General features: G+C 41.9%; 1 protein-coding gene across 4 annotated transcripts in view; it reads left to right on the top strand.

The window, feature by feature from the left end:
- naaladl2 (N-acetylated alpha-linked acidic dipeptidase like 2) overlaps window positions 1–13784 on the top strand; it is a 568261-nt gene that overhangs the window by 367324 nt on the left and 187153 nt on the right. For all 4 annotated transcript variants that reach the window (XM_026159034.1, XM_026159033.1, XM_026159032.1 and 1 more), the window contains one exon: window positions 11276–11419. In XM_026159034.1, coding sequence (XP_026014819.1) covers window positions 11276–11419 — 144 coding nt within the window. The remainder of the gene's footprint in view (window positions 1–11275; window positions 11420–13784) is intronic.

Below are 13784 nucleotides of genomic sequence, written 5' to 3'. Positions count from 1 at the left end.
GTCAAATCCAGGGTGGTATTGACGATACTGATCCGATACCGATACTCTGTACAAAAACGTAATGTTTAATTGTATTTCATAATACAATATAGAATTGCATTATGTAATTGTAATAATAATATAATAATATAGTTTCATAATGAGTACAGGACATCAGACTACTTGTTCTTATTGCTTAATGATGCAGAATAATCATATAGAAATAAAAAACCTGAAGTTGTGCGCTATTTGAACACGTTGCCTGCCTGCAGCACTAAAGGACTCCGCGAGAGACGTCTGTTTCGCCCTAGCAGCACCTGTCCCTCTCCTCCTCTTCAGTTCGCCTCAACATACGCTCGTCATATTCTGTGATATGATTTACTCTGAGGTGTTTGATGGGGTTAGTGGTGTTGCCACAACACCTCACTGTTTTGCCACATGTATTGCAAACCGCATCTTGGCTGTTTGTGGAGGTAAAATACATCCACACATGACTCCGTTTAGGCTCAGGCATTGTTGCGAGTGCACACGCCAGGTGCAGTGTTGCCAACTTAGTGACTTTGTCACTATATTTAGTGAGTTTTCAGAGCCCCTCAGCAATTTTTTTTCTAAATACCGACTAGCGACAAATCTGGTGACTTTTTCTGGTGTTATTGGAGACTTATTTATGACAAGCATGTATCGCTCTTCTCAACAAGCAGCGGGTGCTGCTCTGGGCACCTCGCCCGTGCCAAAGCACTCACGGGCAGAGGATAGTCCTCCCCCAGCTGCTATCAGGGCAGGAGATGTTCCCACCTAAGCGTCCAGACTGCAAATGAATCGCGTATGAGTGAAGCCTCTGCTCCCGCACTGGCTGTAACGCAATCAGTTCTTCTTTTACTGTTATGTTGTTTTGTGGATCACAAGGTTTAAAACTACTTACACACACACACACACACACACACACACACACAAAGTAACTCCACCAGAGTGCCTATTTCGGGTCACTTTTGCCGGTCCAAGCGCAGATAAAGGAGTAAGGTTGGAATTGTGACATAAAAAAAGAGAAGAAGAAAGAAATTTAATTTGTAGTTCTAAATAAATTCTAAATGCATTTAGGACGTTTTTTTACTCACTTTGTCTCTTCTTTTTTTCTCTCCTACAACATGTCTTACAATGACATTAGCATTACCAATTATGCAAATTAGGCGATGACGTCGTTTAGCGACTTCTAGCGACTTTTAGTATAGCCAATAGCGATTTTCCTTGCTGAGGAGTTGGCAACACTGGCCAGGGGCTGCAACACATTTATACAGCCGTATTTCGCATCTGACTATGAAAGGCGTAACAGGAAGTAGTTTCTTCTTTAGATCCAAATGATATAGTTTCTTTCCACTGTGTTCCTGTTAATGAAAAACTACAAATTTACCCCAAAGTACTAAAATATCGATATTTTAATATGAGAATCGATTCTAGAACATAAATTACTGGTATCGGAAGAATCTATATTTCAATATCTACAGCATACACCACATTGTTAAGTCTGTGTTTTGGCGTTTTGTCTTTCGGGTGAACCAGTTTTTGTCCGAGCGTGTTGCTGGCCCAATGTGGTGTATGCTGTACAGTGCAGCGAGGAATGCCCAGACCTCTACATTGGAGAGACCAAACAGCCACTTCACAAGCACATGGCACAACACAGAAGACCCACCTCCACAGGACAAGACTCAGCAGTCCATCTGCATCTTAAAGATAAAGGACACTCTTTCGAGGATGCCAATGTTCACATTTTAGACAGAGAGGACAGATGGTTTCAAAGAGGAGTGAAAGAAGCCATCTATGTCCACTGTGAGCAACCATCTTTGAACAGAGGCGGTGGTTTACGACACCAACTCTCTGCCATCTATAATCCAGTTTTGAGATCCCTTCCCAGACGCCTTAACACCCACTCACATCCTGGGCCATCTGATCTCAGGAATTCGCATGATAAGGTGGGGCCATGTTTCACAATGAACTCACCCGAAACTCTGGCTGATTGGGACCCACACCCAGTTTCAAACCTTGGGTCAGGCGATTAGAGGATCATCAGGGGGTCCTTTTGTCCCTCTGTGGGGGGTTACTCCCACTAGATTTATATCTGGGACTCTCCACCATTTGACCTTAGAACTGAAGAAGCTTCTCGGATGAGAGGTGAAACGTCTTCAAGTAACTTAAAGAAGTCCAGACGCTTTTCTTTGCTCCTTTGACCATATTAGGGGATGTGCATCTCTGTAATGAGAAGGGGTGTGGTCTAATGACATCAACACCCTATATCAGGTGTGCATAATTATTAGGCAACGTCCTTTCCTTTGGCAAAATGGGTCAAAAGAAGGACTTGACAGGCTCAGAAAAGTCAAAAATAGTGAGATATCTTGCAGAGGGATGCAGCAGTCTCAAAATTGCAAAGCTTCTGAAGCGTGATCATCGAACAATCAAGCATTTCATTCAAAATAGTCAACAGGGTCGCAAGAAGCATGTTGAAAAACCAAGGCGCAAAATAACTGCCAATGAACTGAGAAAAGTCAAGCGTGTAGCTGCCAAGATGCCACTTGCCACCAGTTTGGCCATATTTCAGAGCTGCAACATCAATGGAGTGCCCAAAAGCACAAGGTGTGCAATACTCAGAGACATGGCCAAGGTAAGAAAGGCTGAAAGACGACCACCACTGAACAAGACACACAAGCTGAAACGTCAAGACTGGGCCAAGAAATATCTCAAGACTTTTTTTTCTAAGGTTTTATGGACTGATGAAATGAGAGTGAGTCTTGATGGGCCAGATGGATGGGCCCGTGGCTGGATTGGTAAAGGGCAGAGAGCTCCAGTCCGACTCAGACGCCAGCAACGTGGAGGTGGAGTACTGGTTTGGGCTGGTATCATCAAAGATGAGCTTGTGGGGCCTTTTCGGGTTGAGGATGGAGTCAAGCTCAACTCCCAGTCCTACTGCCAGTTTCTGGAAGACACCTTCTTCAAGCAGTGGTACAGGAAGAAGTCTGCATCCTTCAAGAAAAATATGATTTTCATGCAGGACAATGCTCCATCACACGCGTCCAAGTACTCCACAGCGTGGCTGGCAAGAAAGGGTATAAAAGAAGAAAAACTAATGACATGGCCACCTTGTTCACCTGATCTGAACCTCATTGAGAACCTGTGGTCCATCATCAAATGTGAGATTTACAAGGAGGGAAAACAGTACACCTCTCTGAACAGTGTCTGGGAGGCTGTGGTTGCTGCTGCACGCAATGTTGATGGTGAACAGATCAAAACACTGACAGAATCCATGGATGGCAGGCTTTTGAGTGTCCTTGCAAAGAAAGGTGGCTATATTGGTCGCTGATTTGTTTTTGTTTTGTTTTTGAATGTCAGAAATGTATATTTGTGAATGTGGAGATGTTATATTGGTTTCACTGGTAAAAATAAATAATTGAAATGGGTATATATTTGTTTTTTGTTAAGTTGCCTAATAATTATGCACAGTAATAGTCACCTGCACACACAGATATCCCCCTAAAATAGCTAAAACTAAAAACAAACTAAGAACTACTTCCAAAAACATTCAGCTTTGATATTAATGAGTTTTTTGGGTTCATTGAGAACATGCTTGTTGTTCAATAATAAAATTATTTCTCAAAAATACAACTTGCCTAATAATTCTGCACTCCCTATATATTTGAACCTGGTGTTTGTTAAAGGCGAAGTGTGATTCACAGAAAAGTCCAATAACAGAATACCACTAGAGTTCAGATTAGGTCGGCCGGTCCACCCAGTCACGGTCCTCTGGGTCTCACTCTTGCTGTCCACATGAGTGTTGAAGTCTCCGATTATGATGACTGAGTCACCCGATGGAGCTCCCTTGAGCCACCCACTCAGTGACTGAATTGAGTGAATTTCTAACCGCTGCCTTTTGCCAAGGGCAACTCCAGACTAGAACCGAGTTTGGCCAGGAGAATGGTTCTTGAGCCAAAGCCATGCACTGGGGATATGTAGCTAGTATCTCTCAAACATACGTACTAACTCAACTTCCTTCCCTGCAATCTCCTCTGCTTCACCGAGACATGGCTGAAACCAGCGGCGCCGGACCACGCCATCCAGCCGGCCGAGTTCTTCTCGGTTAACCGCATGGACAGGACACGGGACTCGGGGAAGTCAAGGGGAGGCGGCGTGTGTTTAATGGTGAACAACAACTGGTGCAACAGTGCGAACGTTGTTCCTCTCACACGCTCCTGCACACCAAATCTGGAACTACTGTCCATCATGTGTCGTCCTTTTTATCTACCTCGGGAATTTACATCGGTCATTGTAAGTGCCGTTTATATTCCACCACAAGCGGACACGGTCACCGCCTTATGCGAGCTGCATGAGGCACTCACACAGCACCAGACACAACACCGGGACGCTGCGCTTATTGTGACGGGGGACTTTAATAGCGCCAACCTCAAACGCGCAGCGCCGAACTTTTATCAACACATCACCTGCCCCACCAGGGGTGAAAGGACACTGGACCACTGCTACACTACGGTCAAGGACGGCTACAAGGCACAATCCCGCCCCCCGTTTGGCAAATCTGATCACGCCGCCATCTTCCTCATGCCAAAATACAAACAAAGGCTGAAACAGGAAGTTCCGGTTCAGAGGAAGGTCGCGCGCTGGACGGATCAATCGGTGGCCGCGTTACAGGACGCACTCGATGACGCAGACTGGGGCATGTTCAGAAACAGCTCCGACGATGACGTCAACGTGTTTACGGAAGCGGTTGTGGGATTCATCGGGAAACTAGCGGATGATACCGTGGAGACAAAGACTATCACAACGTTTCCCAACCAGAAGCCGTGGGTGGATAAAACCATCCGCGACGCTCTGAGATCCCGCACCGCTGCCTACAACACGGGACTCATGACGGGGGACATGGACCCGTACAAAGCCGCGTCATATAACGTGCGGAGGGCGGTGAAAGAGGCGAAGCAGCGCTACGGGAGGAAACTAGAGTCACAACTCCAACAGAGTGACTCTAGGAGCCTGTGGCGGGGACTAAGGACAATAACGGACTATAAAGCACCAACAACCGGTATGACGAACGCGGCCGTGACTCTGGCAGACGAGCTGAACACTTTCTATGCTCGCTTCGAGGCTGCAGCTAAGGTCTCCAACAATGCTAGTGTTAGCAGCGCTAACGGCTGCAGACAGGAAGATACTGCCAGCACCAGAAACGTGCTCGTCATCTCCGAGCATGAAGTAAGGAGAGCCTTCAAGAGAGTGAACACCAGGAAAGCAGCAGGACCAGACGGCATCCCAGGTCGTATCCTAAGAGACTGCGCATACCAGCTAGCTCCTGTGTTCACTGAGATATTCAACATCTCTTTATCTCAGTCGGTGATCCCCACATGCTTCAAAGAGTCCATCATTGTTCCTGTCCCGAAGAAACCCCACCCTGCTTCTCTCAATGACTATCGCCCTGTAGCCCTCACCTCAGTAGTGATGAAGTGCTTTGAACGCCTGGTCAGAGACTTCATCATTTCTTCACTACCAGACACACTGGACCCACTACAGTTCGCTTACCGTCCAAATCGTTCCACAGACGATGCCATCTCTCATCTCCTCCACACATCACTCACTCACTTGGACACTAGAAGGGGGAATTATGTTAAAATGCTCTTCATAGACTACAGCTCTGCATTTAACACCATCATTCCCTCCACACTCACCACCAAGCTGGAGCATCTGGGACTCAGCTCATCTATGTGTCAGTGGATCTCCAACTTCCTAACTGGCAGACCACAGACAGTAAGGATGGGCGGACATGTCTCAGCCTCCACCACTCTCAGCACTGGAGCCCCCCAGGGGTGTGTTCTGAGCCCCCTGCTGTACTCTTTGTACACATATGACTGTGTGGCCACTACCAGCTCCACCACCATCATCAAGTTTGCTGACGACACCGTCGTGGTGGGCCTGATCTCTGATAACAACGAGACGGCCTACCTGAAGGAGATTAGGAATCTGGAGAACTGGTGCCAGAGGAACAACCTCCTTCTAAACGTCAGTAAGACAAAGGAGCTGATAGTGGACTTCAGCACTAAGCAGGAGAGGAACTACCAGACCCCCGTCATCAACGAGTGCCCAGTGGAGAGAGTGGACAGCTTCAAATACCTCGGAGTTCACATCACGCAGGACCTGTCATGGTCCTGTCACATCAACACCGTGGTGAAAAAGGCCCGACAGCGTCTCTACCACCTCAGACGCTTGAGAGACTTCCAACTGCCCTCCAAGGTGCTCAGGAACTTTTACTCTTGCACCATAGAGAGCATCCTGGCGGGAAACATCTTAACCTGGTTCGGGAACAGCACCATGCAGGACAGACGAGCTCTACAGAGGGTTGTGCGGTCAGCTGAGCGCACCATCCGCTCTGAGCTCCCTGACCTGCACTCAATCTACAGCAGGCGGTGCTGGACCAAGGCCAGGAAGATCGTGAAGGACCTCAGCCATCCCAACAACAGACTGTTCTCTCTGTTGAGGTCAGGAAAGCGATTCCGCTCCCTGAAGACCAACACAGAGAGACTGAGGAGGAGCTTCTTCCCGCAGGCGATACGGTCTCTCAATCACACCACCACACAGTACTGACCCACACATACAGTTCTTACACACACACTGGACATTCTGGACATTGTTTTTGCACAACACTGGTCACTATATTCTTCATTTCCGGTTAATACTTGTACAGCTGCTGTTATTGTGTATATATTTATTTATATTTAGATTTCTTCATACATTCTTATATGGTTCTATATTGTGTATTTTGTTGTACAGTTATTTTATTTTCAACTTTAATTTATATATTTTATCTTATTCTTCCCAGTTAAATTTACCCTTCATTCTAATTTGTGTTGTACAGTTATTTCATTTTTAACCTTAATTTATATTTTATTCCTTCCTAGTTAAATTTACCCTTTTTAATTTTTCATATTTATTTCCTATCTTATTCATAGCCTTTTCCTTTTTTGTTTTCTTTAGGTCACGAGCAGTTGTCCAAGCATTTCACTGCATATCGTACTGTGTATGACTGTGTACGTGACAAATAAAATTTGAATTTGAATTTTGAATTTGAATTTGAAATCCCGCAGTGCCAGACGTGTTCCGCTGCTGAAGCCAGTGCATGTCCAGGCCCGTCTGAAGTTTGCCAGAGAGCACATGGATGATACAGCAGAGGATTGGGAGAATGTCATGTGGTCATATGAAACCAAAGTAGAACTTTTTGGTATAAACTCAACTCGTCGTGTTTGGAGGAAGAAGAATACTGAGTTGCATCCCAAGAACACCATACCTACTGTGAAGCATGGGGGTGGAAACATCATGCTATGGGGCTGTTTTTCTGCCAAGGGGACAGGACGACTGATCCGTGTTAAGGACAGAATGAATGGGGCCATGTATCGTGAGATTTTGAGCCAAAACCTCCTTCCATCAGTGAGAACTTTGAAGATGAAACGAGGCTGGGTCTTCCAACATGACAATGATCCAAAACACACCGCCCGGGCAACAAAGGAGTGGCTCCGTAAGAAGCATTTGAAAGTCCTGGAGTGGCCTAGCCAGTCTCCAGATCTTAACCCCATAGAAAATCTGTGGCGGGAGTTGAAAGTCCGTGTTGCTCGGCGACAGCCCAAAACATCACTGCTCTCGAGAAGATCTGCATGGAGGAATGGGCCAAAATACCAGCTACTGTGTGTGCAAACCTGGTAAAGACCTATAGTAAACGTTTGACCTCTGTTATTGCCAACAAAGGTTATGTTACAAAGTATTGAGTTGTATTTTTGTTATTGACCAAATACTTATTTTCCACCCTAATTTACGAATAAATTCTTTACAAGTTCTACCATGTGGATTCATGGATTATTATTTTTTTGACATTCTGTCTCTCACAGTTGAAGTGTACCTCTGGTGCAAATTACTGACCTCTGTCATCATTTTAAGTGGGGGAACTTGCACAATCGGTGGCTGACTAAATACTTTTTTGCCCCACTGTATGTACTGCATTGCAAAAAGTCCTGCCATTTTATGATATGATATACAGAAGATATACAACAGATACATTAAAATTAAAACTGAATTTATGACAGTAAGGAAGCCACAAAAGTGTTTAAACTGTTGTTTGCTGAATTGATTATATTGTTTTTGTTTTAGTTACAGTAGTAATAAGGAGGCATTGAATATATGCTTTGCTTCTCATTTGAACACATTAACTTAGAGATATGTTACAAGCAATTTTTAAATGACACTAAGTATGTATATAAAACACCTACAAATAAAGTGAACATCCATCCAATCATTTTCTTCTTATCTGAGTTGCTTTGGCAGCAGCAGGATATTCCAGATGTTGTTTTCCCCAGCAACATTTTCCAGTTCTTCTTGGGGGATCTTGAGATTTTCCCAGGCCGGATAAGATATAATCTCTCCTGTGTGCTCATGGGCTACCCTGGGCTTCTTTTTGACTGAGCATGCCAGTAAGACCTCCAACAGAAGATATATAGGAGGCATCTCGAGATGCCTGAAACATCTCCGCTGACTCTCTCATGCAAATGAGCAGAGGCTCTAATCTAAGCTCATTACCAGTGTGTGAATGTGAGAGTGAATGAATAGTGGTATTGTAAAGCACTTTGGGTGCCTTGAAAAGCGCTATATAAATCCAATCCATTATTATTATTATTATTATTATTATTATTATTACCAGACAACTTAGGCTGAGGTTAGAAACCATGTAGAGGAATTCCATTTCAGTTGCATGTATCCACAGTCTAATTCTTTTACTCATTTCTCAGAGCTCATGGCCATAAATGAGTGAGTTTTTGGAATTTTTAACTTCTCTTAAGGGAAAGTGATGACTGGATTTTTACAATAGCGGTTACTCGAGGTGGATGGTAGCACTTCTGCTATTGTTTTTTAAGCCTTTGTTACTGTTGCAATGAGTCATAATATTCGTCTACACCTAGTACATGTTGTCTACCCCAAGTATATATATTTAAGGCTTGGGGGAATGATGTTGCTTGGCTATTTATTCAAACTGCATGGACCTTAAGTAAGTGAATTTTATTTTATTTTCTTAATGATGGCAAAAAAAAGTGATGACAATTGTTCATATTGGCTGAATATTTAAAAATCATTTCTGTTCGAAGTAACTTAAAGGGCTGAAGGAGAAAAGGACAAAAGAAGAGCACAATAACAGTGAAGATAACATTGGAATGAAGATAAAAGGTGCCCAGTAACATGGACACAACTCTTCCCTGGATAGATGAAACCTGTGAAGGACAAACAGTGTTTCTGGTAGTGACAGGAGAGCAGTCAGGATAATCAGACAAGCCTGCCCATAATGATAACTGAATGATGAATTAAGCAGGATATGGCACAGACAAATAATGTGTTCTTCATCATGTGGCAGACTTCAGTGTGTTGTTTTTTGTTGATTTTTTTGAATTTGTGTCACTTTTTTGATGAATAGTATCCTGTGAAGTAAGATAAATCAATTATATTTCTGTATTTCCATAATAGTGACGTGTGTTCTTATCAGTAAACAAAAACACAGAAATTTAAACTGTGACCAACTGATGGTACTCATTTTGTTTCAAGTGTGTAATCAACCAAATAATTTCTACATATGTTAACAACAAACTGCCTCATTAAACCTCATTAACTGTACTGACTGTACAGTCGATGTTATACCAATAATCCATCTTTTATTATTTTTTTTGTCTATTACATTGAAGTCAGGAAATGGAAAGAAAACTTGAAACCAATGTTTAGTTTTCATTTGTTTTTGTTTTTTTATTACAGATCACGAATCCTTTGGAACAAGGTTCCAAGGAGACAAAACATTTCTTTGAGCATTCAATTTGTTGAAAACAACTGAAACTGGCTGTTTTACAGCTGATCAACAGTTTCGGACCACAGTCCTTTAAAAGGCCAAATCTTTGCAAACATGTGGATTCATTATTATTTTCCGTCAGGTAGTTACAATGTCATAATTTTCTGATGGTAAAGGCAAAAAAACGTCCCCTTTTTGAACGTGGTCGGGTTGGGTCTCTCACAGCGCACAATCGCTGCTGAGGTCGGATGGAGTAAGACAGTCATTTGGAATTTCTTCAATGATCCTGAGGGTTATGGAACAAAAAAGTCAAGTGGAAGACCCCAAAAGATTTCACCAACATGGGACATTTTTTTCTCTGATGAGAAAAAAAAATTAACCTTAATGGTTCTGATGGTTTCCAACGTTACTGGCATGACAATCCCACAGATCCCACCTGAGATGTTTTCTACGTGGCACAGTGGAGGGGACCTCTTCCAGGAGAATAACATCACTCTTATGGAACATCCTGCATGTTCTGTTCCCCTGATCTAAAACCAATTGATAACCTTCGGGGATGGATGGCAAGGGAAGTTTACAAAAATGGACAACAGTTCCAGACAATAGATGCCCTTTGTGTGGCCGTCTTCACCACTTGGAGAAATGTTCCCACTCACCTCGTGGAAACGCTTGCATCAAATATGCCCAACGAATTTGATCAACAGTGATCAACAATAACGCTGGAGCTACTCATTACTGAGTTCATGTTTGGAACTTTGATTTCTTTTTTTTTGGCGGGGGGTTACAGGTTTTTTTTGGAGGTGTGGTCTTAAACTTTTAATCAGCTGTAAAACAGCCTGTTTTAGTTTAAGTGTTGTTTTTCAATAAATTGCATCCTCAAAAAAATGTTTTGTCTCAGTCCCATTTCTTGTTGTTGCATGTTGAAGCTCTGATTTTTTTTTTTTTTTTTACCTGATTTTGGTTTTTTGGGTTGTTTGGTTTTTTTTGCCATTTTTCAAGTTGTCTTAAACTTTTGATTAGCACTGTATTCTTAAAAAATATTTATTTTTCCTTTGTCGTTGATTGCATACTGTGTTTTGCTACTTTGTGATTGCCTTCCTCATTCTCATTAGTTCATCTCATTTCAGTTCATTTAATGTGCAGTTAATTCTCTCTCTATTAATTTCTGTGTTCTTTTTCATCTGTCAGTTTACTGTCCATTTGTTATACAAGTTCTGTACTGACCTTTATAAATCCTGAATGTTTTCCAGGGTTAGCATAGTAAATAGGACAAACTCCAAATGAGAACTTTGAGTATTTCCATGTTTTGTTTTGTTTTTTATAAAGTCTCTGTAATGATAGAGTTACTTTGAATTACACAAGTAACAAGTTTTGTCTGTTTTTGTTGTAGCCTCTCAAGTTTCTGACTATGTTTTCTTTTTCTTTTTTTTATCTCTCTAGTTGGGTTGTCAAAGGAAGCACGAGGAAGTCTGACATCTTTGTTGGTTCAGCCCATCTCTGCCCTCCTCGCCAAGACATTGCTGTCATCGCCATCCACGGGCCAGGAAGGCTCTTGTATTCCTCTAGCAATGCCTCCCAATACAGGTAAGCACACAGACTACAGGAAACCAGAGTTGCTAATAATGTCTCATTCAACAGAAAGTGTTTTCAAAAGTATGAGGGTTTTTTTTTTTAATTGATAAAAACAAACCAGCTTCAATCACAAGCGAAAAGTTACAGCATGCATGAATGGGGCAGTGTATGGAGCACATGAGTGACACAGCTTTAGGACATGTTTGGATTAAACCAGGCATTATGATCAATGAAGCATTGTGCTTAAAAGCATAGGATATAGATTTATCAGTTCATCTAGGTTCTATTAGTCTCCCTTATCCTTAGGGTGCCTATTGTGGCTCGCCTTGTAATCGGAAGGTTGCCGGTTCGAGCCCCGGCTTGAACAGTCTCGGTCGTTGTGTCCTTGGGCAAGACACTTCACCCGTTGCCTACTGGTGGTGGGCAGAGGGCCCGGTGGCGCCAGTGTCCGGCAGCCTCGCCTCTGTCAGTGCGCCCCAGGGTGGCTGTGGCTACAATGTAGCTTACCATCACCAGTGTGTGAATGTGTGTGTGAATGGGTGGATGACTGGATATGTAAAGCGCTTTGGGGTCCTTAGGGACTAGTGAAGCGCTATATAAATACAGGCCATTTACCATTTCATTTACCATTGTGAGTTTAGGGTCTGTGTCTAGAGCTTGCATTTTTGTACTGGATCTGTCTGTCTTCCATCCAAAACCACTCTGTTAGGACAACTTTCTTAACCACTGCATATGTATATATAGCACTCATAGTTGAAAATAGTCTAGTTAGACTCACTGAGTGAAAAAGTTACACATATAACTTTTCTAAATTGGACCTCTGTGATCCTGTGGAAGCTTCCAACCCTACTGCTGTTGAGCTCTCATTACATTACTTATAGATTTTAAATAGAAAACATTATAAATGTTATTTAAGGTAGAGCAGCTTGATGCATGAATGTAAAAAGGCAGAAAGGAGTATAAGAGGTAAGAGACATATAAGGAGGATTATGTGACAGTCATGGTGGAGATTAAAGAAGGGACTGATTCATTACTATAGCTTATTGTTACTGGTTCTTTTTAGCTACTAGTATATTACCCAAAGTTTATGGTGACATACAGTTTTAGTTTAATCATTATAGGAGCATGTTTTGTGCTGATGCTTAAACATAGGTTGAGAAAAACTATGATGAGCTATTTATGCTAATTAGCAGTAACAAAATGTTGTATTTGCTAGTTCAATTCAATTCAATTTTAATTATACAGCGCCAAATCACAACAACAGTTGCCTCAAGGCGCTATATATTATAAGGTAGACCCTACAATAATACATGCAAATCCAACAATGATATGACCCCCTATGAGTAAGCACTTTGCAGTGTAAATGTCTGAGAGCAACATAAAAGCTAGTTTTGTAAAAGTAATGGCAAAAGATGTGTAAAACGTTAACTGAGAATCCATCACATTAAAGAAGAGACAAAAGAGATAAAGGTCAGAATGACACCCCTAGTGTTGACCTGTCAGTAGGCAAATACATAGAGAAAGTCAATAATTTCCTTTGTGGAGCGGCTGCAATAAAAAGGGAAAAAACCCTCTTTTAATATAAAATCATCCTGGGCTGAACTGGATTCACGTTTGATGGCCATCTGCCTCAACTGATTGAAGTTAGGGAAGAGCAGAGACAGAGGAAAGCTGAGCACTTAGAAGCAATAAAAAAATATGTCAAATATCAACCAGTGATTCTATTTACTATAGCAGGTAGGGCTGCTTGATTATGGCAAAAATGATAATCACGATTATTTTCACTAAAATTGAGATCTCGATTATTTGACGATATTTATTTAACCCTTTAAGACCTACCATAGAACCAAGTCCGCCAGAGCTTATATTATTTTTTTTACATGCTGTAGTGCCATTTGTGGGAGCATTTCAAGTTGCTATACATCAATACAACTGTTATAGCCCATATTTTAATAATATGTATGCATTAAGTCCATAGTAACTACATTAATTGCAAAAAAGTGCAATAAATTACAAAAAAAACTGAAAATCGTTTTTGTTTTTTTTTACATATATTTCTACTTGGAGAAATTTAAGAGGTTTATCCCTCAAAACTTTAAATACAAAAAAGTTGCAAAAAATAGTTTACAACAACAGGAAATTTATTTTGAGTGTCTTCATAGTTTTATTTTGGAGATATAGCAATTTTTATATACTGCAGGAAAAACAAAAAAACAATCCTATGATGCAAATTTGCAAAGAAAACAGCATGTGCATCAAAATAAACTATTTCCAGCAGTGCAATAGGAGTTCTAAGCATCCCAGAAACTATTCAGAAAAGTCAAACAAGGCCTACAAGTAAAAAACTACATTTTTAGCGAAAATGACGTCACTTCCT

This window comes from Astatotilapia calliptera, chromosome 23, assembly GCF_900246225.1.
Source record: "Astatotilapia calliptera chromosome 23, fAstCal1.2, whole genome shotgun sequence".
Classification (NCBI taxonomy): domain Eukaryota; kingdom Metazoa; phylum Chordata; class Actinopteri; order Cichliformes; family Cichlidae; genus Astatotilapia; species Astatotilapia calliptera.
Note: the sequence above shows the minus strand (reverse complement) of the source record. Positions and strands in the feature narration are given on the sequence as shown.